The sequence below is a fragment of the Mixophyes fleayi genome, chromosome 1 (assembly GCF_038048845.1).
Source record: "Mixophyes fleayi isolate aMixFle1 chromosome 1, aMixFle1.hap1, whole genome shotgun sequence".
Taxonomy (NCBI): Eukaryota; Metazoa; Chordata; class Amphibia; order Anura; family Limnodynastidae; genus Mixophyes; species Mixophyes fleayi.
In genome coordinates this window covers 412204634-412230229 of record NC_134402.1, presented here as the reverse complement: position 1 = coordinate 412230229, position 25596 = coordinate 412204634, and the positions used below count along the sequence as shown (strand labels likewise).

Sequence of the window (25596 nt, the reverse complement as noted above, 5' to 3'; positions counted from 1 at the left end):
CCTGACGAATTATCGGCCATCACTCTTTACATCACCAGATTTTTACATTGGAGAAGCATATTTTAAGTATTGGGACAGTACTTATACTGTTGCTATACTTGTTGTGTAATGCCATCGCTGGTACGCCATAGAGTGTGACGGAGGCTTAGTAAATTCAGGCAGTAGCTGATTTATTTATTTTTATTGCTACAAAAAGCAGTGATAAAAAGTTTCATATTGCGGGGGGATGAATGTGACATCATGTACTGTTTTGTATGTAATATGATCAGACATTAGATATTCCCTATTCTATGTAATGCAGAATACTAATAATAGTGTATTTCTGTAGCACATATTAACACAGATCCCTTATGGAAAATGTTGAAGGACTACCATGAAACTACATGGTGAACAGCCAATGATCATTCCTCCTTGTTGTCATTGTATATACAATTACTTAAGTAAAAAAGTTGGACAGTTTCTGGGAGTGTCTTTTATATTATTCCATTCTGCATATGTTATGATAGTTCTCCCGAATTTTTGGGAGTTCTCCTGGACTCCCGGGAGAGCAGGGCAACCTCCCACTGCCTGCCCTTTTCGTTGGTGAAGTGGGGGCGGGGCTAAATGTGTCACCAAGCCCTGCCCCCCGCTGTGATGGGCTGAAATTGGCAAAGTTTGACAGGCGGCAGAGCCTCACGATGCGATCGCATAGTCACGCCCCCATGACGTAACCCCCTCCCGGATACCTTTGTGCCAAAGTTGGCAAATATGCTGATGTTATAAATCTGCATTCATCAACATTGCAGCTGTGGTAAAAGATGGCTAAATGATTATCAAATGTTGTGTTAATGAGATTTATTTTGCATGTGAATAAAATTATTGAAGACAATAAACTAAAACATTAATTATTTTAAAGCCTGCAGCCTGGTACCTGAGTACGTGAGGCAAGTGTTCTACCTTGGCTCACAATAATTTGGCCAGTGGTGGGAGCTGTAACTATACAGCAGAGATCTCCGTCCTATCCTTGTGTAATTCCTTTCAGAGTTTTATGAGCTGACTAATAATCTCACGCAAGGGAGACCTGTTTCATTGTATTTGGTGGCAGCTCTATCAACAAATGCAAAAGAGAGGAATGGACCAAATATATTTTGCTGATCACTTAGAGAGAAATGAAGTCTGAAAAAAAATACACATATTACGTAGAATTATGAATATTTTGCATTTAAATGGGAAGTTCATCTTTTTAATGTCTAATAATGTGGTTATGTGAAAAATTTTAAAGGCTCATTAAAGCATAACTTATCGTTAAATATGTAACTTAATTAGACCAAAAGGGCCGATTTTTTTTATTTTTTTTATTATTGATTCTTCTAACTAGCTGCTTTATTAGGTTATACAGTTACCTGACCTGTTCATTTTTACATGAAACACTACATGCACTGTGTTCCCAACACCTGGGGGTATATTTACTAAACTGCGGGTTTGAAAAAGTGGAGATGTTGCCTATAGCAACCAATCAGATTCTAGCTGTCATTTTGTAGAATGCACTAAATAACTAGAATCTGGTTGCTATAGGCAACATCTCCACTTTTTCAAACCCACAGTTTAGTAAATATATCCCCTGGTCATCTGCATCATGGGGATTGCAGTTTTCACCTCCAAACACTTCCAATGTACTAATCTATGCAAAACTAGCATTTCAGATTACACCATAAAGCAGTGTGACAAGTGGGCTTAATAAAGACACATGGCCATTAGCGTCTAATTAAGCAAATATATAAAGTTCACCTTAGATCATGGAGCATGTCTACTTAATGAGAGTGACTCTCGTTGTTTTTCTACGAAGTTCTCTTGCGTTTGTCCTGCCCCTATGTAGTCACTGGGCCTGTATCACCAGCATGCTATCTCATGTTCAAAGGGCATATCAAGGTTAAACCAGCTATTGTCTGCTAGGATTCATGTTACTTTGTCATTTCCCACATTAGCAGTCTTTCTTGCTGCCTAGGTCAGACCACTGGCAGCTTCACCTCTATCTCTCAGATCTCCGGATAATCGTGTCCAACAAACTGTTAACAACTCAGATTCTTGTCAGATAGAAATGGTTGTTACATCTCCATAATTATATATTTTGTTGTCCTTTCTTCATTTATTTGTTTTGTGGATATAAAAAATCAGATTCCAGTGATGAAGCCAACCTATATTTATTGCACAACCTGCTTGACAGAAACATATCAGTTTAATCTAAAGTTATAGAAGATATATAAATAGCTGTCTGTATTACTTACTGCAGGTTGCCTGTCTGTGTATTTTTTCTGCTGTTTTAAATTGTGTTCACAGTGCCACCTGCAGGGTATATATAGGTACTGTCTACCAAAGACAGTTACAGCTATTAGGGATGGCTACTCACCTTAGTAATGTATCATTTCATTACCTTCCTAACGCGCCAAATCCATAAGACATAGTTTGCTAATTCTGGTTCTTTTCACTCTTCCGAAACAGTCTTTCTCACCCTGGTTCTCAGGGCCTACTGACAGCAGATGACCCCAGCCTAGCTGTAATTCAGATGGGCCAATTATTATTTATTTATAAGGCGCCACACATTCTATAGCGCCGGATACAGAAGCAGATAACAAATAGATGAGGTAATACATATAAGTAGCACAGATGAGTGTAAGTAATGCTATGAGGACTCACACAGAGGGCAGCAAAATACATGACAGGACGTACGAGGGAGTCAGGCAACTGACAGACATGGGACAATAGGTAGAGAGTACCCTGCCCGTGAGAGCTTACATTCTAGAGGGAGGGGTGGTGAGAGACAGTAGGACTAGCTGGTTGAAAATGGAGATGGCGGGCGAAGGAAGAGGTGATGGATTAGATGGTCAGGAGGTGGTAGGACTAATTAGTGACTGATTAATATGCACATGTTGTGTTTGTTATGTTACCTGTGACTGTGATGGGACCCTGTAAGTTCAGGGACTGAGGACCACTCACAGCCGAGAAACACTGTTTTACAGACTTGTCCCTTTCCCAGCAAACTTGACATCCAGGGTATTGGATGAAACAACCTTCTTTATGTAGAACGGAGTGGTTGTAACTTAAAGGGCGGCTCCCATAAATGACAGATGCACTTCACATGCAGCATTACATTTACATTGGCGTTACGTTTCACTTTAACGTTTGACATGTGGCTGCATCTTAACACACAGAAGGGCATCAGGATTTATCGTGGCATCTGCTTTGTTCAGTATAATGTCTGCATATAACACTGTCTTGCTGCTTTCACAGGGGGTGCATATGAGGTGAAGCAACATCCCTTCTTCTGCACCTTGGACTGGAACACTTTACTGAGGCAGAAAGCAGAGTTCATTCCACAGTTAGAGTCAGAAGATGACACCAGCTATTTTGACAGTAAGTGGAATGAAAGGCCATCTATGGAGGTTATCAGGGTGTAGTACAATTTGTGATTAATCTTAAGTGGATGATGTGCACCTCTGTACAGACAATGCTGGTACTGAAAGGATAGTGGTGACCTAGCCATTGAAGTCTGTGCTCCTACCTGCACTTCTGCAAAAAGCCACTTTTCCATATATATAATATATGTATGTTAATGTTACATTCCCTTCGTTGTATGGAATGATCAATTATTTTCCCTCCATTTAACTATATTTATAAGGTAACTGGTTGTTGCTTTTCCATTTCCTTGTGGATCACTTTTCTCCTCCAGATCACTGATGAAAGGGAAACCTAAATGCTTTATTTGTTTATGTTCTTCATGCTCTTTTCTGACCATTCCCGTTTATAAATATTTATTTTTAAGCTCGGTCTGAAAAATACCATCACATGGAAACAGAAGAGGAGGACGATACGAACGATGAGGACTTCAGTATGGAAATTAGACAGTTTTCCTCATGCTCACACAGGTTTTCTAAAGTAAGTCAACTCTACATCTAGTAATACACCCACTGTACTTTATGGCATATTTCACCCCCTACTGTGAAACTGAAGGATGTTACAAGTCACTAAGGCCGTATGCTTTAGGGGTGCATTATTCCTTATAATACAAGATTAGTAGATTTCTAACAAAGAAATTAAAAAATTATCTTCAATTGTATTGAAGTTAACAACGCCTACATTATTTCAGTATATTTAGTTTTTTGTTTAACTATTTCACTGCCAATGACAATGAAGAATTGTGCCACACACGTTGGTGTCCAGTTATGGAGATTCATCTCTCTTTGCCCCTTTTCATGCCACATTGTAAGATTCGAGCATTGGTAGAACTTCTGTGAGCAAAGACTCATGGGGAAAGTAATCACATAGATATGTATTGTAGGCAGGTTAGTCGGCCCGCTGCCGGCAGGGTAAAGTTTAACTAAGGTGAATTTGATGGTGAAGGAGAGGAATGAAACAAAGAAGTAACAAATATGTTTCAGGTACAATGATCAACATTTTGTAAACTTTTATTGCTAATTGTCTTGCAATAATTTTGCAAAAAAAATTCAAATCTGCATAATCTTTTTCTCATATCCATGCAGTGTACATATACATATTGCACAGACATGGAAAAAATGTGCACCAATACATTGAGGTACAAAAAACCCCTCTGTACAATAGGAAGGTAAAGGATAGCTTAAGTTTAGGGTTTAATAAGTTAAACCGTTATTATTGTTATCCTTTATAAAGCACTGACCTATTACACAGCACTGTACATGGAGAGGATCATGAAACGATCCTTGTTCTGGAGAAGACTTTTACGTTTGTGCCAATACTAATTATTACATTGGGTCCTAAGATGTTCTGCTGTTGTCCTGTAAAGCAACTACAAACTAATGTATCACTGTATTTTAAGCAACATCATTGTCTAAGCACAAAAATTGGGATATAGTCCAATTTAAAAATGAAAGCCCTTTAAGAGAACGAATTAGAAAAAAATAAAACTTCTAGAATAAATGAAAATAAAATGTGAGTGTTACACAATAATTGTTATGAAAAAGAATGGATGATGATTGCTCTTTGCACATGATAAAATCTCTTGCAGAACTTTTAACCACATCTTCATATTTTTAGGTATTTAGCAGCATTGACCAACTGATGCAGAACAAGATGGAGGAAAAGGACGATACTACAGAGAAAACAAAAAGCCTGAATTTACCTCCAGTGGAATCTCTGAGTTGGAGCTCAGAATATTCAGAGATGTGAGTAGAATATGAAGATATTGATGAATGTTCAGGCTGGCATTAGGGCAGAGTGTTCCCTTGCAATGTAAATGTCTTAGGTTTGTCTAAGCAGATGGAGAGTAGCTTACTGAGCAGACAGATCTCTTCCTATTTCAAAATAAGTGGCTGCTCTAAACGCAGTATAAAGCCACGCCCATGCATGGGCGTTATCTTGCAGATGCTGCACACTACGGCTGTTCTGATGCATATGACGCACGCTCCTTTGACAAGTGTCTTATTTTGAGTTACACTGATCATGACTTACGTTGGTTTATGGAATCATCATTGTTGCAACTACATAAAACTGTCCAAGTTGTGTAGTTGATAATGATTGTTGCGTCTTTGCTCTGCACGCATCTGTACACAAGATATGTGTGCAAATCAGAATACAGTTGTGGAAACACAAAAGCGGGGAACCTTTACATTCATCTCTAGATCAGGCTTTTTTACCCCCTTTGACCGCTCAGTAACCATTGACCTAGATGTACATGCACTGTGCATTGGCTAGTAAGGACTACAAAATAAATCAAATTGGGCACATTACAGCTACATAACAGAAGACGTTTTCACATATTGCTGTTTTGGTCTAGTAGACATTATTGGTACAGACCATCCCTGCTTGTCTAGTTCCACATTGCAGTGTGATGATACTCTGTTATAGAGAGTTTGTGGTGTTCTGTGTATGGGAGAGATGTATGTGAGGCATCCTTGTGCTTGGAAAGAAAATACCTTCCTAAAACATCTGAAGTGTGGTCAAGGGGGATTTATTGAGAAGCCAAAAAGTAAAGTGGAAGCATAGCTAAGGCCGTTACAGGAACTGAGAGTGTAGTCCAACATTCATTATATATATATATGTGTGTGTGTGTGTATATATATGTGTGTGTGTGTGTGTGTGTGTATATATATATATATATATATATATATATATATATATATATATATATATATATATATATATATATATATATATATATTTACATTATATTATATTCGTATGTCTGAATACTCTACACGGCATACCTGTGTGTTTATATACTTGACTAAATATGTCCATCACGCTCTGTTTTAGTCCTCTGCAGCAGGTTAGGAGGTAGGTGCTTCTCTAACTAAGCAGGTAGAGTTTGGGGCAGATTCTGTTAGGAAAGAACCTTCCTCGATGTGTTCCTGCACAAATTCTTGGCATTTCCAGTACAGGAAACATCACTCATAGAGGTGCGAACAAAAATGAGCTGAGATTTTTACCTACAAGATCCCTGGTAGGGGTTCCTATGGGACCTGAAGGCTATTTGAACCCACCCCTTTGATTGGTTTGTGTGATAGCTTCTATGCAGAAATACACTACGTGGATTGGTGGATTCATAACTGGGGGCAGGGCCAGTGATGTCACAGTAACTAAATCAGCAAGCTTTATGATTTGGATGAGATCTCATTCTGTCCTACAGGGAGGAGCTTACCAGGGAGATAATACTTTTTATCAGAGCTGCAGTGGAAAGTCAGTTTTACAATGAACAATTCTCTGACAAGTTGAATTTGGGGTTTTATTGGTCCTTTCAGTTTATTTGAAGCTGTAAAAATTGGGCACCAATTATCATGTACAAACACTGACTAATAAGAATGTAATGACTAATTTGACACGCAGAGTTGTGAACCATTGCAATGTATTTAGATTGTGTTTGTCTTTTAATTATAATGTTACAAAGTTTTGTTTTACCAAACAGGCAACAACTGTCTATATCGACCTCTTCTGACACCGAAAGTCTCAAGCAACGGCACAATACCAGTCTGCTGCCAAAATTTGCTATCTCTTCCGACCTAGAGCGTGATGAGTCCAGTGCTGGGGACTCCCAAGAGGAAGGAGATAAATCTGTTCTAGTCTCGGAGGACTCCCCACAGGACGACCCTGATCTCACCACACCCGTCAGCATTAGCAGCTCTACGGTTTCAGGTGTGTACAGATCTACAGCAGAGAAGTAAAAGCTCAGTATTGATGACTTGACCAACGCGAATGTTGGTCAAGATCCACCAAACGTTGCCTAGATGGAATTCTAGATTGTTACATAACATTAGTGCGGATGTTCTAGACTCAAGATTGGCTTCTTTAGCCGTTCATTAGTGATATATTCTAGTTCTGTTATATACTGGATTTCACAGGGGACAGTATAGATCTAACTTTAAAATAAGTGGCCACCTGCTCATTACTTTAAGTAGAAGTGATAAATAACTGAAGTATTGTGCCTATTTTTCCGCTAACAATATCCTGTATTACTCTTGGCAAAGTACATCGTGTGTTCTGTGTACATAACGTGTTTATCATTAGAGTTGATAATGTTATCATCACTCTGAAAGTAAATTTATTAGGGAATGATGCTGACACTGTTCTGCTGACACTTAGAGGTTTATCAGTTCTGGATTTGTGTGTCAAAGTTCCAATTGTGAATTGCAAAAAACTTTCCAAATAATGAATTCCAAAACTATATTGAATTGCATTATTTATCCTTAGTCCAAGTACACTGGGTATTGTAATATTTTAGTAATCCTCATAAGTAGCAGACAAATAATTAGAGCTAGCTTTATTAAAGGATTCCTATACATTTCCTGAACTATGGTTTCTCTTCACACTCTCTCTGCATCTAGTGAGTAGGAACTGCTACGTTGATCTCTGTGCAAAGTTTTAAACTAATTCTTCCTGAAATATGACAACACCTTGAGGGGGCATCTATAAAAAAAAATGATAATGAAAATAAATAGTGCAGACAGTTTACTCAGTTCTTGTGCTCTGCATTAATATATGTGCTGTTTGCCCATCTGATAACCCCAGATGTGCCTATATAAGAAATATTATATGATTGCTTATTTTGCGCTGTAAAAACACATGCAATGCATTATAAAATAAAAATAAAGTGCTGCTACAATTTTCAGACATTGCCGACTGTACTGCCCCTTAGCTATGTTTAGTTAACCAATGTGTAGGCACTGTATGTTTTAAAACAAGTACGTTTTAGGTATATTATTGCTTGAGATGAGCCTTATCCCATTGGTGTCACTAGTTCCTATAGACTTACTTTAGTTCCTCCCCCAAAAAATGTCTGCCACCGTATCAGTTACATGTATTAAAGCATTTATAATCCTTGCAAGTCTCCCATGTTACTGATCCTTGCAGCACAGTCGATACCTCTCGCATCTCTCTGGGTAGAGTCAATAGAGCTGATCTATCCTCTCAAGCTGTGGATGTTTTAATATGTCTGTCCTTTCTCCCTTGAACAGTGAGTAGTTTTTCAGAACACTTAGATCATGTGATAAATGGAAGGAGCGAGAGTGTGGACAGTGCAGATAATTCCTCAAAGCCCACGAATGAGGCCGCTGCTCTTACGGGTCGTCAGCGATTAGACAACACAGAGAAACAGAAACTGTCTGGGAAAGTCACTAAGTCCATCTCTACTAGCGCTCTGTCTCTCATGATCCCTGGAGGTAGAGCTACAAGTCCTCAGCATGAATCCTTGTGACCTTGCATGACCTTCTCACCATTTGTCATCCATTATTGTCACATACGCACTTTTCATAATGCATCCTTGTTGTTGATTGTTTGTGTCTACATACACAGTACAGCACCCATACAATATATTTCCTGCCGGGATGGCCAATAGTTCCAAATTCCAGCAACATTATGTGGCTGCACAAATTGCATTTAACATACTGTAAGTTTGTATCCTCATTGGATGGACATTGACATTTACCCACAAATACCTGGGAAAGTAGTACATCAAGGCTGTATTGCAGTCTACATGATTGGAGATTTAATAATAAGACAAGAAAAAGGTTTATTTAATGTGCGTTTCTCCTTGTTTCAAGGTTTCTGAATTAATATCTTTTTGTTATTTCAAACCAACTTTTATTGATAATTTAATAAAACCACATATATAAGCACATTCATCATTTACATACATGCAACTATTTAATATATGAGGTCTTTTATTCATTTGTATTGGTAATTGTGAACTATTCAGACTGATCATCTGGAGTAAGATAACCTCAATCAGATATGGGAATGACAATTAAAACTGCCCCCAGCTATTTTAAATTCACGGTTTTTAATAAATTCACATGTGCACTTTTCACTTTATTTCACTGTTTTTTAACCTATGTGGTTTTATTGAATAATCAATAAAAGATGGTTTTAAATAACAAAAAGATATTCAGAAACCTTGCAACAAGGAGAAACTCTAATCACCACATTAAACGAAGCTTTTTCTCTTCTTATTGTTATTGTATTCAGTTTGGTTGCTGCACCCCACAACTAATAAAATGAGAATTAGAATATATATTTTCAGCAATTGGTGCTGCAGAAAAATCTCTTTTTAATTATGATTGGAGATTTGCAATTTAAATGCAAAGCCTCTCTATCTGCAGACTGCTATCTGACCGCGGAATCAGACCAAGGAGTATTTAAGCATGCATATATCAGGGCCAACAAGCATCTTCAACTTTTCATGACTCCTACTGTTAAAAGCCATGATATATTTAAATCCTAACCTAAGTGGCCACCGTTCATCCTCTTAGAGCCCTATAGGAAGTGGCTCTGGGGTTTCCCCTGTTAGATGGAGAGCAGAAAGCAGCATTGTGGTTGTAGAAGAAGTTGTTCTATTAATGTAAGCTGCATTGAATGGGATTTTTAAACCTTCCACCGCATTTGTCACTGAACCTGATTTTGCTTTTGGCAATGGGGGGGTTGTGATTGCACAGAGCATTAGGAAGCCCCATCTGCCCCCCACCACCTGCGAGCCCCTTCAACATAATTTGTGCTTGCCTCCTTCTCTCTGTGCTCATATAGATAACTATATCAAGTCTAAAATCATATGTAAGGTTTAATTCACTAAAGGAGGCCCCTAGATGGTTGAAGCACACGGCTTGACACTTTTGTGGATTAAACATCTGTCTGTGCATTTCTTTACTACTCTCCCCTGCAATCCCCCTCTTCTTTCTCCTTTCCTCTCCTCTCCTCTCCCTTCAACCCACCCCACCCCCTCCCCACTTAGCCATAGATTGACCTATGGGGGCATTGGCAAATAGGCTGTTATAGTGGCAAGAACAAATGTTTGTTAGATTGTCGTTGTCCCCTATCTAGGGATACAATTAAAAAAAACAAAAAACTGGAACCCATTGCTTACCCTCATAGATGGCTTTTGTCAATTGCAAATAGGCATCATCTCGTTTTTATAAACCATATTATAAATAACATTATCTGGCATGTCTTGTGTAATATTTGTTTAGCTAATGTAATAAGTGTACAGCTTTATTGCACTGTGTTTACAGTGGACACCTTCATACCATCTATATACCATTATAACAGATAGATATTACTGTTTAATGCCTTATGTGACACACTTAGTATGGTTCTTTATATATAATTGCAGGACCAGAAAGTGCATCCATTAGTGTTGTTATTATATGAACTAGAAAGAGTCTAAGTGCCCTCTACTATAAATTTAATAGTTAAATGCTCAAATTTAAAGCTAGTTTATAACAACTGGTTTTATCCCAGAGGGTTAAATGTCAGCTGAAGAATTGTGGGTAAAACATGCAAATTATTTTTTCCCCTTATTGGAGTAAAATGTATGAATAGACCTAGATATAGGAGCCATTAATCCTGCTTGTAGACAGCTTGTTTGTATCTTGTTAGCTCTCCTTAGTGCAAGATATGGATCATTGGCTTCTGCTTTATAAGGTTTGGAGAGTACCCAGCAATAGGTACTACTAGGTTTATAGTGAGGTGGGCTGTTTTGATGCTATTACATGCATCGATTTGTAATTCCTTGTTCTATTTTTAATTTGTACGTAAAATCGTAGCCCCAACAATTTCATAGAAGTCAATAAAAAAATATGACCTGTACTGCGATGAAAACACTTGTCACAGGGACATACCTTGTTTCCCAAACATGTTCCACATTAAATGCCATAATGAATGTATGTATGTGGTCTCAGGCTACTTTATAGAAGCTCTAGTGATAGTGTGATGCCATGGTTGTTTTAGGTATTTGTCTTCAGCAATTAGAACTACTGCCTTGTGGAATGATTGTTTGCAGTTAATGATGCTGTGTGTATTAGACAATGCTCAGTTACGCTTGTGATAGAACTAACCAAGCTCAGTTCATGTATCGTCTGTACAGACAAAGGTTGTCTCTGTCACCATTATTTCCATCCTCCAGTACTTGTGAGAACTTGCTGAGAGTTCTGATGGACAGCTGTGAATAGAAAACCATTGGTTCCCATTTTTTTAAGGTTTAAAATGTGATGCATCAGCATGGAATGTAGCAGATAGGTGTCAGGTGTGTCATCAGAGCTGACATGTGACAAGATTAAGGAGTATTTTACACCGCTGTAGAAATGTGCGTGTCAGCTTTTGTTGTGATATACTGAATAGAATGTTGCAATCTGTTCTAAATTGATGGTGAAAGTTTGGCTTATTAATTAAGTAAGTCTGCCCACAGCTATAATTTTTCTGTTCAGCCTTAGTGGTAGAAAGTTGCTGCAAACATTAGTGCCTTCGTTCCTGCTGTGTGTAGGCTGCATAGTGGAGAATTGTGTGTAATTGTCTCCAATTAGCATCACCCAGTGGTATAAAGGAGTCTGAGCTATGCAGAATCCCACACATGTCCAAAATCTGTATTACCTTTGTGGAACTGGGTTCGTGGAAAGACCACGTAAACTAGGCCGAGGTGGGAGATTTGCACAGGAGCATACAATATTACCATCTTTAGTTACTTTTCCTATAGACGTGAATGAGATTTTGGCAATGGGCCCCTGTAGTTATGGGAGGGGCCAGCCAAAGGGTAGTAAAATTGCAAATCCAGATCTTCTTGGATTAAGTTATGACTTTCCATCTCTCCTCATCTTATAATACATCGCCTGCATGGTTTGTTTCCATATGTATGAATTGCTTGATATGGCTTGCCTATTCTCTGGTTCATGAAATAACTAGTATTTTACACTATATGCGCGGCACGGTGTGTACTAAATGCCGGCTGTCTTATTGCAGATGTGTACAGCGTCTCGCCTCTTGGGAGTCCCGTTTCCCCACTCTCCATATCTTCAGATCCGTCCTCCAGAGATTCCTCTCCCAGCAGGGATTCTTCCATCTCTTCTTTTAGTCCGAGACAGCCAATCGTCATTCAGAGTTCCGGCAAAAAGTTTGGTTTCACTCTCCAGGCAATCAGAGTGTTTGTAGGTGACAGTGATGTTTACACCGTGCACCATATTGTCTGGGTAAGATTTACCATTATTAAATTACGCTTATTGTGCTGTGGGAAGTACATTGTAGAAATGTATATTATAGCGCTCCCTTCATTTACGGTGATCTATATGTTTTCTCTCCACTGCAGAGCGTTGAGGAAGGAAGCCCCGCCTACCAAGCTGGTCTTAAAGCCGGTGATCTCATTACTCATATAAACGATGAGCCAGTTCACGGGCTTGTTCACACAGAGGTGATAGAACTCCTGTTGAAGGTACAAGTGACCTGTATTTCTCAGGGATAACCCTTTATTATAATTTAAACGGAGACCTTGAAGTTAAATTATAATGGAAGAATAATCATGCATTAATTATAATAAGACTGTGACATGTCATTATTCATTGCTTCACCTCCTTAATATTATGCAGCACATCCAGTTAGCAGTTTTTTTTTCTTTTTCCTTACCGTAGTAATTTGATTATTACAAAAAGAAAACCACTTTGATCAGGTGATTGGGGCTGCATTTTATATTTCCCAATATGTTCATTTATGATAAGTGCATTAGCAGTTCTTTTATTTTAAGGATTCTTAAAACCATTTTTCTGAGCGCAGCCGCTGCAGCGCACAGTGTGGGGGCCTTCAGTTTAGCGCCCCCTTCTGGTACCTGATGGCATGGGCAGGACGTGAAAGGGAGGGGAGGGGCTTAGGCAAAAGTAGGCAAGCCAAATTGCATGCGTATATGCCTTTCTTCATGCCTCTTCAATAGCTAAATCTTATTTATACCATGCTTTTCATTTATTATAGCTCCTTAATATTGTCATTTCTTGACAGAGCGGCAGCAAGGTGGCAATCACTACAACCTCCTTTGAAAATACATCAATAAAAACTGGACCTGCCAGGAGAAACAGTTACAGGAGCCGGATGGTGAGACGCAGCAAAAAAACAAAGAAGAAGGAGAATATAGAAAGGTCGGTGGCAGACTGTTCACGTCTGCTAAGTATTATGAAGACTGTACTGTATGCGCTTCTATGACAATAGATCAATTTTTATTGTTTTTCTTTTTAATACTTCATAAAAATCTCACAGTAATATTGATTCGGACACCAAGCAACGATGGGCTTGTTGTTTGCTTTCTGCAGGCGTTTGTGGTTTTAGATAAATGTTTGTAGCTCAGGTGAAAACTAAATTATAGAACAATGTTTAACAGAATCCATTCTGAGCCCAAATCATATGTCATAGCTCCCCTTACCCAACTAGCAGAAAGGCCTTTGTCTGAGACCCCTACACCTGTCATGTTCAAGTCTTCTGCTAGTGGATAAAGGACAGTTTTGATTTACAATTCGTGAGCTCAAGATATCAGTTACATAGAGACGAATAGAAATTTGTCTTCGTTTTACTCTACTCCTATCATGTGCCAAGGAGATGGCGCAGCAAACTGCTTACGCTTATCAATGTGGCGGATATGTTAATGCTTAACTGGGCAGTGTGTTGTCTATTGTTCCGGCTGCGAATTAGTGTTATAGACCAGTGGGGGCGCTATGAGAACAGCGACGTAGAGCAGCAACGGTGTGATTATTATAGTGGGTGCACTGTTATCTTCACTCTGTTACAAAGGAAGTGAAAAATATTTGGAGGTGGATTGAGGGGAGAGAATTTAGGGATGATTCTATCTTCTCTACTTAACAACATATCCTGGGGCCCCCTGGTAAATATATCCTGGGGTCCCCCTGGTAACATGGTTCCTTTACTTTCTTTAGCAGTTCTCTTTGCTGTGTATACAGTGAAATACTTGTAACTGTGATCTCCTGGTTAGCTCCTTTAATACTAAATTAGTTCCGAACACCTTTGTAATGTAGTAACGTAGCTGGTGAGGTTGAAAAGGCATAGAGGGAGGCAGGCAACAGTGGCTGTGCTGATACATGATCTAGTAAATCTGTACAATCAAAATAATGTGATGTATGTTTCCCACTTTCAGGAGAAGGTCTTTTTTCAAAAAACTGGCAAAGCAGCCGTCTCCTCTGCTTCACACGAGTCGAAGCTTTTCCTGCCTAAACCGCTCGCTGTCATCTGGAGAAAGTTTACCTGCATCACCCACCCACAGCCTGTCACCCAGATCTCCTACTCCTAGCTGTCGCTCCACTCCGGACTTCCCATCTGGTGAGCTACGGAGGTTGTCATCTTAGCATAAGGGAGGGCAAAGAGGTGTTATTCATAAGCATAATCCTGCAATGGACACATTACATAGCTTGTGCACCTTTATGAAAAGTGACTCATTTATTATACGGCTGAATGGATTAATCTTATGAAGGTTGTGCGTGAACAGTGCTATGCAATCCTTTTTATTTAAGTAATTGTTTTTATTGTGTTTTTTCTTAGCATAGATTCTACCAATGTCCATATTTGCAGCATCATTTTTTTTGTATATGAGGACAATGAAAAAAGTTTTTGCTTATATTTAAAATGTATGTGTTAATTACATTAAACATTTATAACTTTTTCACTCACTGTTTATGCTCATATTTCATAGGCACTAACTCATCGCAGAGCAGCTCCCCAAGTTCAAGTGCTCCAAATTCCCCAGCAGGTTCTGGACACATTAGACCGAGCACTCTTCATGGCTTGGGTCCAAAGCTGGGTGGTCAGAGGTACAGGTCTGGAAGACGCAAGTCTGCTGGCAGCATTCCCCTCTCTCCACTGGCAAGAACCCCATCACCAACTCCTCAGCCTCCCTCCCCACAGCGCTCTCCATCTCCTTTACATGGGCACTCCGTGGGGAGCTCCAAGTCAACAACCACCTTCCCAGTAAAGATGCACTCCCCACCAACCATTGTAAGGCATGTGGTCAGGCCCAAGAGTGCTGAGCCTCCAAGGTCTCCACTGTTGAAGAGAGTACAGTCCGAGGAAAAGCTTTCACCGTCGTACTGCTGTGAGAAGAAACACTTATGTCCCCGCAAGCACAACCTGGAGGTAACCAAGGAAGAAGTCCTAAAGCAGTCCTCACCGCGTGACATCACATTACAAAGCCTGGAGGAGAACGTATGTGACGTTCCTGCATCAACACGGGTTAGACCTGTAGAGCAAGGCTGTCTGAAGCGCCCAGCATCGCGGAAACTGGGGAGACAGGAGTCCCTGGATGATCTTGACAAAGAGAAATTGTTGGCCAAAATAGTCCTAAAGAAAAAAGAAATGTCGGAAAGACCAGACTTTCTCCTAAAACAGAATATAATACAAGATTTGCACAATGAAATCGGGTACCAAGCCTCAGAGGTGGAGAAAGAAGAGAAAGCACATCAAACTATTTTAAGGAGGTCAAACATATCTGAGAATAAATTTTCTGCTTATGAAACTTGTTCTGTCGGAACGATGTTTAAAGACACTCACTGCAAGAGTGTAAATTCTCGACCGAATGGTGCCAACATTTCTTTGGATCCCAATTCATTCTGTCAGGGTCCCCCCGTTGCTGATACAGCCCACGTATCCTACGAACTCAAGAAGGCTCCCACTTCATGCTCCCTGCAGGACAAGCTTGTCCATCCCTCTGATAAGGTCATAAAAGATGACAATTTAGATAAGTCCCCTCCAAGCAACATTGATTATTTCAGGAAGATAAAGTCCTTCGAAGAGAAAGATGCTGGTTTCTGCCCAACCTTAAAGTCTAAAATAGTTACTGTGTCTCATGAATGTATGCAGGCAAAGACCGGACATTTACAGACAGATTCCTTATCCTTGCTAGATAACAGGACTTGTTTATCCAATGTTCAGAGCAGTTCTCTTTCTTTTGCATCATTAAAAGCTGCTAACAATAGATGTGAAAATAACGTAGACAAATCAAGTGTTACAACCACAGAGACACCTGTCCGGAAAAGCCCTTCTGAATATAAACTAGAAGCAAGAGCTGTATCTTCCTTGAAGCCAATTGAAGGTACTTTAGACATAGCATTACTGTCAGGACCAAAGGTTCCAAAAGCCGAGCCTGACGTTACGTGTACTAACCCCATGAAGCCTGATGAGCAAAGCCGAAATTCAAAGAGCGAAACTCCAGACACTGGAAATGCATTATTATTATTTACAAAAACAAGCTCTAATTGCTCAAGTATGCTCACAGGGCACAAGGGACCTATTAAAGAGAAGCCGAATGAGTATGTACCAGCTGATTGCCGCACTGCAAAGATTTGTCAAAACAAAGATGTGTCCGGACTTAGAATGAAGAAAAATGTTGTGGATGAGACTAATTCCACTCAAAGTCAAAGGATAGGCGCAGGGCAGGCAGCAGTGAGGTGTCCAGCAGCAGAAGGATTGTCTCTTTCTCTGAAAGCTAATAGACAAGAGATGACATCTCAGGATATGTCCTCTGTCAAGTGCTCACTGGAGCATAGATATAGTACATCATACTCTGAAAGGACTCGTACGTCTAGAGAATCCTTTGAGAATACAGCTGCTACAAGTCTGACACAATCGAGCAACTCTGAAAAGTACGTCTCTGCACTCAGCTCTATAGAGGAAGTAAACCAACAGGCAGCTGTTCCCCAGATAGACCATAATCCTCACACATGTATGACAAAGAATGTTGACTTTTCTCTTTCAGTCGAACCTGGGGCTAGCAAAAAAACTGTATTGAATGCAAAAGAGGGATCCGCTCCTGGAAGCTGCAATAGCCAAAGTAAAAAGCTGCAAAACGCTCCGCAAAAAACGTCTCCGGAGCATATCAAGAAAAACTATGTAGATGCTTTGAAAAAAGAATTATCCTCTCTTTATGTAGAACAGTCACCTACAGCCACAAATGACCACCCCGGAGCCAGTATTAAAGCCCTCACGCCGGTTAAAGAAGAGCAAAAGAATGCACACACGCAGCTAGTCAGCAGTATCAACATGTCAAAAGTGGCCATGGAACCGAAGCCCAACTCTGCTAAAATAGCCCTCTCTGATAAGTCAGTCTCACAAAATCCTAATCCAAGACTGTCTGATATAACAAGCAATCAAAAAGTGATTCAGAAGACTGAATGTCCTATAAAAGTTGCCACTGGCCTGAATACTGACTCTAGTGCCCTCACCCAGTACAAAGATACCAATAAAAGTGAAACCAGTTTCATCACCTCCTCTCCCATCGAGCGTGTAAATACAAAGGGCACCGCCAGTGTGTCCACCACTGAACTTTGTCTCAATGGGAGTCCAGCAGGTACACCAGGCACTGTTATCCATAAGGAATGTTCTGCAAAATCATATCTAAAGGAAAAAACAAGTGCACATGCAAAACTAGCTAGAGTAGCCGCTACCAAAACCTGTGCACAAGGAAAAGCCGTTCTTGAAAGAGGTGTAGAACTTGGACTTCCTTTTATGGAAAGTTCTCACGAAAATAAATGCACTGAAGCACTTTATGTCCTGAATGACAAAGGAAAAAGTAAGATTAGTTCTGTTACAAATAGAGACGCTAGAGAGATGACTTCAGAAAAGCATAAACTTGGTGTTTCTCAAAACGTAGTAGGGAAAGAAGGAGACCTGAGGAAGACACTGTGCGACGCTAAAAGCAGCGGTGCTGCTCTGCCTAAAGCTGTGTGTACAGATGTCTCTTTCACCAAATCGCACTTAACTGAATGTCCTGTGAACTATTACAAAGATAAAAATGAGCAAAATACCAATCTGAATGTTGCAAATAACAAAGTTAAGAAAGACACCCAGGTATTATCCGGTAAGACCGGTGCCGCTTCCAAGGATGGCGGCAGCCTTTCCAGTAAACCTGTCGCCGAAAAACAACTAGGTGTCCTTACAAATACTGCAGCCCCGGCTACAGCCCGGAGAGAGCCACCTTCCTCTCCAAACAAGAAGAATGTCACAAAAAATGTGCCCAAGCCACCAGCTGCACCTCTGGAGAACATCAGTACCCTTTCCTCAGAGAAAGACTTAAAGGGACTAAAGCGAGGAAAGGACACCGTTCCACAGTGTAGTCCTCTGAAGAAGACTTAATCCGCCAGCACCATCACCGAGACCTCTTTACTGTAGTAGCTGCTAATCTGAGACTTCTTTCAAAACCAGCACTGTGTAGTATCTTCATATGTATTTGTATCACGTTGTGTGTTGAAATAAAAAAAAGTAAAGAGGGTTGTACTTTTCAGCTCATGATCCCAACTGTTAGCCAACAGGGTGCGGTTACTAGCAGAAAGATGTAGGGATGGGTAAGGGCTATAGGGGATAAAAGGTCTGTGTATATTTACACTGTTGTATTTTGTGTTGAATGTAGAATGTACAGTTTGCTGCTGAATTTCACTGTTAATTTTTAGTTTGCTTCATGAAGCTATAAAATTAACAAAACCATGTTTTTACCACTGAAAGGCGATAGTTGCTTTCCTAAAGTGGCATCTACAGGAATCTAAAAAAAATAAGGAAATGCGAGTTTTCACTTTTTAATTAGTTACACCCGAAGATCAGCCATGGCTGTGTGATAGTATTTCCACTTTGCTTTGGTAATATGGCAACAATAAAATAGAGGTCAACTCTGCAGCAAAGTTGCTGATGTTTTAGCAATTCTATAACATCAAGGAGTTGTACATGACAAAATGTCACAAACTTTTTTACCAACCGCAAGCTGATTTACAATGTACAATGGATGGAAATGCGCTCAAGTCTAAGAGGAATGTGTTCTGTAAAAACTTTCCCTTGCTGCAGTGTTGGCAGCCCCCTAATAGTGCCAAATAGTTACTGTCTTTAGCGACAACCTTATTGTAGCCAATCAGAATCACCCAGCAACCTAAGGAGTTTAGTGACGTGAATGTTGTCATGAAAATATCATCTTTTACAGTATGTATTTAACGCCAGTGTGGAGTTCATATTAATATCGTTATCAAAGCAATGCATTTATCCCATTCTGCCTCCATTTCACAAGTGCAAAACTTTTTTGTGTGAAAGAAACTTTCTTTCTTGCAGTTATTGAATGTATATATTTTGGTTTTGTTTACTACATAGGCTTGAAAGGGAAACTTGTTTTGCAACATAAGAAATAACTGAGCATTTCTTTTGAGAACATTTGTAGATGTTGATACATAGCTGGGGCCTTACAATGTAACGGTTTAGCTGTGCTGGGATATACATTATTTTGTAAGTGCATTAAGTAGCTCCATACATTTCATACCATCTCTTTTTATGTATTATAAATATGTGAATAATGTAACATAATAGGGTTTTTTTGTGGGGTTTTGGGGCCATGTTAGAGCTACTTGGTGCTTGGGGAGGGGGCAACTTTACTTTCTACCTTTTGTGAAGCCTTATTTAAATTTTATATACTTACCACCACGTTTGTTTGTTATATCTCAATCCACAGTTAACAAGAATTAGGAACTGAATCTGCCCAAAGTTAACACACTAGGGGAGGACCTCCCTTTCTATGTACTACATGTAATCTCTAGTTGCTACACTGTGGCAATAAATAGATTCAAAGAAGCACGTGACCGTCTGGTGCAAATTCCTACAGACCGCTTTCCACTTGCTCAATGTCAGTGCAATGATCGTGGTTTCCCTAGAAAGTATTACTGAAATCGCAAGACAGGCACATGGATCTATCTCATTTAGGGACGTGTTTGGCTATTTCTTTAATAGAGAAGTTAAGGATGGGATAGCAAAACATTTTCTTTAACCTAATCTGCCATAAACCTGTCTCTTTTACTTACACACAACTTTGCAGCAGCTTCAAAATCATGTTGCGTCCTTTGGCTTAGGCAGCCGAGAGGTGTTTTACGTGTAATCTTTTGGCCGTAGACATCATGAAAACACTGTGCTGCTGTACATCATGTTTTCACCGACTGACTCTGCAATTTGTGTGCTGTTTACAGAGATCAGCTTTACATTAATTGACTAATAAATCATTAGAGCACATCATATAATTTTACCTGTCTTTTAGAGTTTCTTGCTGCTGCCCTGAATAGCAGATTCAGAGGTTGCACAATAAAATTAGAGAAGCATTGCAGGCTTTCTGGTGGTTATGTATATTACCAAATATTAATGCACCTGTCTGTCATAGCACTGCATTTGCATTTTAGGCTTTCGAGTTCCTTCATCCCCCATTTATTAAATGTTTACAAATGTACGTGTTGTGTAGTCACTCCTCACACCGGTCACTCATGTTGTAGTCTAAAGTACCTGTCGTGTTCATGTCCTACTTGTTTGTAAGTGTTAACCTTACTGCTAAGATATTTGTGTTACTGGTTAGTCTCTTCTATGTAACGTTTCTAAGACCTGTGCTCCTTTTATAGTCTCTTCTGCTGTAGAAATACCAGCTTAGTATCTGTGCAATAAAGTGTTTGTTGTCTTAACTTTCTATAAAAACAAAATACACAAGAAAAAAAAAAACCTCTACTCTATGAATGTTGTATTTGTTGTATATTGAACAAGTATTTATACTTCAGCTGCAACACGTAACATTGAAATAAAAAGTCAGCATGAAGGTGAAGGCTGTATTGTTTCAGTTGATTTTCCAACTTGGCTCCTGTGCAAAGTGGATGAAACATTGACGCAAGACAATAGGACGCGATGTATTCATGTAAATCGAGCGTCAACTACGAAGATACTGCCGATAGTATACATGGACATCAAGGAACCTTATCTGCCATGTCCAAATAATGAATGTACCATTGGTGCCCCAAAAAGTATGATAAAACACAAATGACAATAATCACTTAAAAGGCAAATAAAGTTAAAGAAAAAGTAATTAGGAAAATAAAATAATTAGAAAATAACAAAACAGAAGTAGGAGATTATGAACTATATGGAACATGGATCTTCAGAGCTGGTCCTCATTAACACCCTACAGGCCATATTTTGAAGGTTTCCTTGGTCATTTCTAGAATTTAGTTACTGATGAAGGACAGTGAAATAGAGAGAACAGCACATGTCATGGAGGAGAAAATGGATGGCACGGAAAATATGCTCAGACTTGTGCCATGTGGACGGCACACTCGTAAAGAATATATATATATATACCCCTGTTATGCTGCACAAAGCACTTTATCTTTGATTCAGAAATGATCCCACCTGTTTGCCTTACAACCTGACCTGTTCAGGGAAAGGGAGAAGTTAAGTAACTGATATAAGCTCAATATAATATGATTAGAATCTACACTGGGTACAGGGACATACGACCGCTGAGAAGTTACAAGACTTGAAGTCATGGGTAGCCTAAAGATGCACATCACATAGCAATAGCTGACACGTTGTGACATTAATTCTGTTAACTAATTACATGCCTTGTCTAAACTCATAATGGCTTTTGGTACTGTTGTCTATCACATTTTCTAGTCATCATCCATGTTGTTTGGTGGTGTGAACATGTTTCTATAGTTGAATTTTTTACTAGTCAAAGCATTGACTGTTTAGGTAAGACTGATACAGCGCAAAAAAGTAGAAAGCTGTGCCCATTTCAATAGCAATTTATGGCATAGAAAGCAGATGACAAATTACTGTAAATAGGTAATGCTACACTTTGATATATAGTATAACCCGTGGGCAGGGGGGCATGTGCCCCCCGGGCCGGTCCCATAGTGGGCTATCTTGGGCTGGGTCACTGGGCCACCTTCATTTTTTTCCCTTTAAAATAGGCTGTGGAGTCAAGTCTTGCCCCCTGGGCTAAAATTTGCCAGCCCTACCCTGCTCGTGAGCTTATTTTGAGCTACTCTGTGCACAAAGAGTTGAAGTCACAGAACACCGTTCTTTAAAGAATCCGATAAGTGAAGAATCCATGGCAATGACCACATGAAATGGAGAGTAAATCCTGAAAAAAGGCACCTGCCCCTGTGTTCTAAATCTGCACATTTGGGTCACCCTATCTGCTACCATTATAATCCAGAACTTATATACCTAATACAGGTCCGGGCCCAGGTACTACGTATCTCCCCCTTGTGCCTTTGCACACACACCCCATTCATATTGTGTGGTACAGTCACTAGACCCCCCCAGCTGAAGTAAACGTACAATCAGAATGATAAAAGTGCTACCCAGGTTCATTATTAGCTGCTGAAACCGCACAGTTTAAGACCTATGACCTACAGTACATCGATTACCTACATTTCTCAGAGAGGGCACCTTCCAACCCTACAAAGGTCTGTAAATTGGGATAATTGGAATGCATATGTGTAAAATGTTTTGACAATACAGGAACCAATCCATCCAAAATGAAATGTTTGTGCTTCTGTAACCGATCATTTAGGCATCTAGTAGTTCTGCCAACAAAGAATAAGGACAATGAAGTGCATAAATTGCAAACTTGGTTCCACAAGTAAAAATAAAACAAAAATAACTTTAATTATCTCTACCCCAATAAGAAATATCTAGGGTCTGTGTGCTACCATTGGGTGAACCTAGGTGGTTGCAAAGTGCATCATGGTTTAGGGGCTCCTAAAATGAATGATTGTATTTTCCCGGCGCCCCAACACTGAACGTTGTCCACTGACATCAAGCAGAAGCACCTGTCCGCTTCTTATCTGTGAAGTTTCTGCTCTTCCATGTCGGTGATGAGCTAACATTTTGTAGACATGGGGCCTGATTCATTAAGGTACTTAAATTAAGAAGTTTATTATTTCGGTCTCTTGGACAAAACCATGTTACAATGCAATGGGTCAAAATTAGTTTTCTGTTTTTGCACATAAGTTGGGCAGCACGGTGGCGTAGTGGTTAGCACTTCTGCCTTACAGCATTGGGGTCATGAGTTCAATTCCCGACCATGGCCTTATCTGTGAGGAGTTTGTATGTTCTCCCTGTGTTTGTGTGGGTTTCCTCCGGGTGCTCCGGTTTCCTCCCACACTCCAAAAACATACTGGTAGGTTAATTGGCTGCTATCAAAATTGACCCTAGTCTCTCCCTCGCTGTCTGTCTGTCTCCTCTGTCTGTCTTTGTGTGAGTGTGTCTGTATTAGGGAATTTAGACTGTAAGCTCCAATGGGGCAGGGACTGATGTGAGTGAGTTCTCTGTACAGCGCTGCGCAATTAGTGGCGCTATATAAATAAATGGTGATGATGATGATGATAAGTTAAATACTGACTGTTTTTTCATGTAGCACATATTTTACCCACATTGTGTTGGTTAATGTCTCCTGGAGCGCACACATATATAAATAAAAGTCCAAAGGTGAGTCGTGAAATAAACTGATGATTGAACTCGAACAGTGGGCCTGATTCAAGTCCGAACTCAACTTGCACGCAAATTGCGGTTTAAAAAGAGCACAGAACTTGAGCGTAATTTCGCCACCTTTAAATCCAAGCGGCTCTCGAGATCCATTTCGCTTTGAATGTGGATGTAATTACTCTTTGTCAACATACAGAAAGTAACGTTTAGGCAAACACAACAGAGAGTGCAGGATAGACACAGGCATATGTGCAATATATATAAAATCACATGAGTACGCATGCCAAATGTAAATGAACTCCTGATTAATAAGAAAAATGTGTTTTAAAAAAGTTTTTCCAAATTTTTTAAATGTTAAGTACATAAAAAGCCCAGGACTTGCATAGGCCGGATCTGCATTGGCACGCCCCTGCTGTACATTGCTTACGTTGGCCCTCCCCTTGCCACCACCGTTCAGTGCTTTAAGTTCTAGAAAGTCACAACTGTCATTTGCACTCGGACATGAATCGCACATAAGGGAATTTGTGTCCGAGCATGAATCGGGCTCAATGGGTAGAACAATCCAGTACAATTAGGACTCAAAGCATCACCATTGTCAATCTGGTTGGTCTGGCCTTGGCAGCAGTGCACCCATTTCTAACTGGGCTTTTTTTCATCAAGATAATGCTCCGTGCCACAAGGCAATGAAAGTCATGTAAATATATTAGGGACGTGGTGGTGAATTCAGCTTCATGTTCTATGAGAGAACAGGTGATTTGGAGTAGAGCTGGTCATCACCGTCAATTCACAACTACTGTGAGATGCATTAGCATTGATATGTGCTGCATTATTGAAAGTACCCTCCCCCCCACCTATTTTATCCCAGGCCTGGCTGAAGTGCCCCCATATTAAACCACCGCCATGTAAGATGCCACCCCCACTAACCTCCCACCATATTATATACATTGAAATTTATTATGCCGGCCTCTTTATAACCCCACATTTTATTAACATCTCCATTTTTTCACTCGCTTTCCCAATGTATTCAGTTCTTGAAAGCTATAAGTGAGGTTGATTTTCATAAAGTGGCAGTTAGAACTACAACTGGAAATTTGATTTAAGCAAATACTTTCATATGGACCTTTCATTTGACATAACAGAAGAATGGTGTTTCTAAAGTCTCAAAGGATTTCTTACAATAACGGGGTGTTAAAGCAGGAATTTTAATTACCTTTTTAATCCATGCGCTGTATGTCAAAACTACTAGGCTATTTTTCCTTTTTCAAGGATCATTAAATATAGGAGATTAACAAAATTGTATTAAAATATATCACCTGCTAAAAGGGGTGGATTTGGAACTTAAAGTGGCCCTAGAAAAAGTTCTGAAGGTGGCCTCACATAGGCTGTACGAAATCAACTTTAGGCGGAACCAACACAAAAGTAGGAATAGTTAGGACATAGTTATCCCTTGCAACATTGCTGGTAGGCGAGACCAATGAAACAAGCTATGGTGGGGGAAGTCACGGTAGCAGCAGATGGAGTCTGTCACAGTAGGTGGAGCTAACACTTAGAGCATTACCCCCCTCACAGTACTGAAGCTCCTGGGGGGCAGAGCCAGCTTGTGAGGGCAAGTTGAGGGAAAACAAAACAAAACAGGAGCAGTGTAGGACTTGGGCATGATGAGGCCTCTGAGTGAATGCAATTGTAGGTGTGTATTATGTGGCTGGTTGTATACCCAACCCATGGTTCACCAGCCATTTTGAATCTACAAATTACAGCGTGCCCTCTGGCAGGAAACACTTTGCTGTGTAGTTCTACAGCACTGAAGAGCCAGAGGCACTGATAAAAGTAGTGTCATTGTGTGAAGACCCACTTACCTTGCAGCTTGTATACCGTCCGGTCTGCTTCTCCAGAGCAGGGCAGAGGAGTTGATCCACGTGGGAAGCTTGTATTGCTATACAAAGTAAATATGTTATGTAATCGCTGTTGTTTTAGGGTCTCTTACTTTACAAAAGAAAAAAGACAAGAACTACATTTAAAAAGATGTATATTCACTTTAATACCACTTGTCTAAGGGGAGACAGGGGTGAT

The 25596-nt window shown here is 39.9% G+C and overlaps 1 protein-coding gene across 9 annotated transcripts in view; it reads left to right on the top strand.

Moving 5' to 3' along the window:
- MAST4 (microtubule associated serine/threonine kinase family member 4) overlaps nucleotides 1–20860 on the top strand; it is a 592623-nt gene extending 571763 nt beyond the window's left edge. For 7 of the 9 annotated variants that reach the window (XM_075182588.1, XM_075182552.1, XM_075182578.1 and 4 more), the window contains 10 exons: nucleotides 3268–3390; nucleotides 3800–3912; nucleotides 5050–5177; nucleotides 6917–7143; nucleotides 8463–8666; nucleotides 12232–12458; nucleotides 12575–12697; nucleotides 13255–13391; nucleotides 14399–14580; nucleotides 14951–20860. In XM_075182588.1, coding sequence (XP_075038689.1) covers nucleotides 3268–3390; nucleotides 3800–3912; nucleotides 5050–5177; nucleotides 6917–7143; nucleotides 8463–8666; nucleotides 12232–12458; nucleotides 12575–12697; nucleotides 13255–13391; nucleotides 14399–14580; nucleotides 14951–18384 — 4898 coding nt within the window. In that variant the 3' untranslated portion in view covers nucleotides 18385–20860. The remainder of the gene's footprint in view (nucleotides 1–3267; nucleotides 3391–3799; nucleotides 3913–5049; nucleotides 5178–6916; nucleotides 7144–8462; nucleotides 8667–12231; nucleotides 12459–12574; nucleotides 12698–13254; nucleotides 13392–14398; nucleotides 14581–14950) is intronic. The other 2 variants (XM_075182596.1, XM_075182569.1) reach the window with 1 other exon arrangement.
- Nucleotides 20861–25596: the final 4736 nt, after the last annotated feature.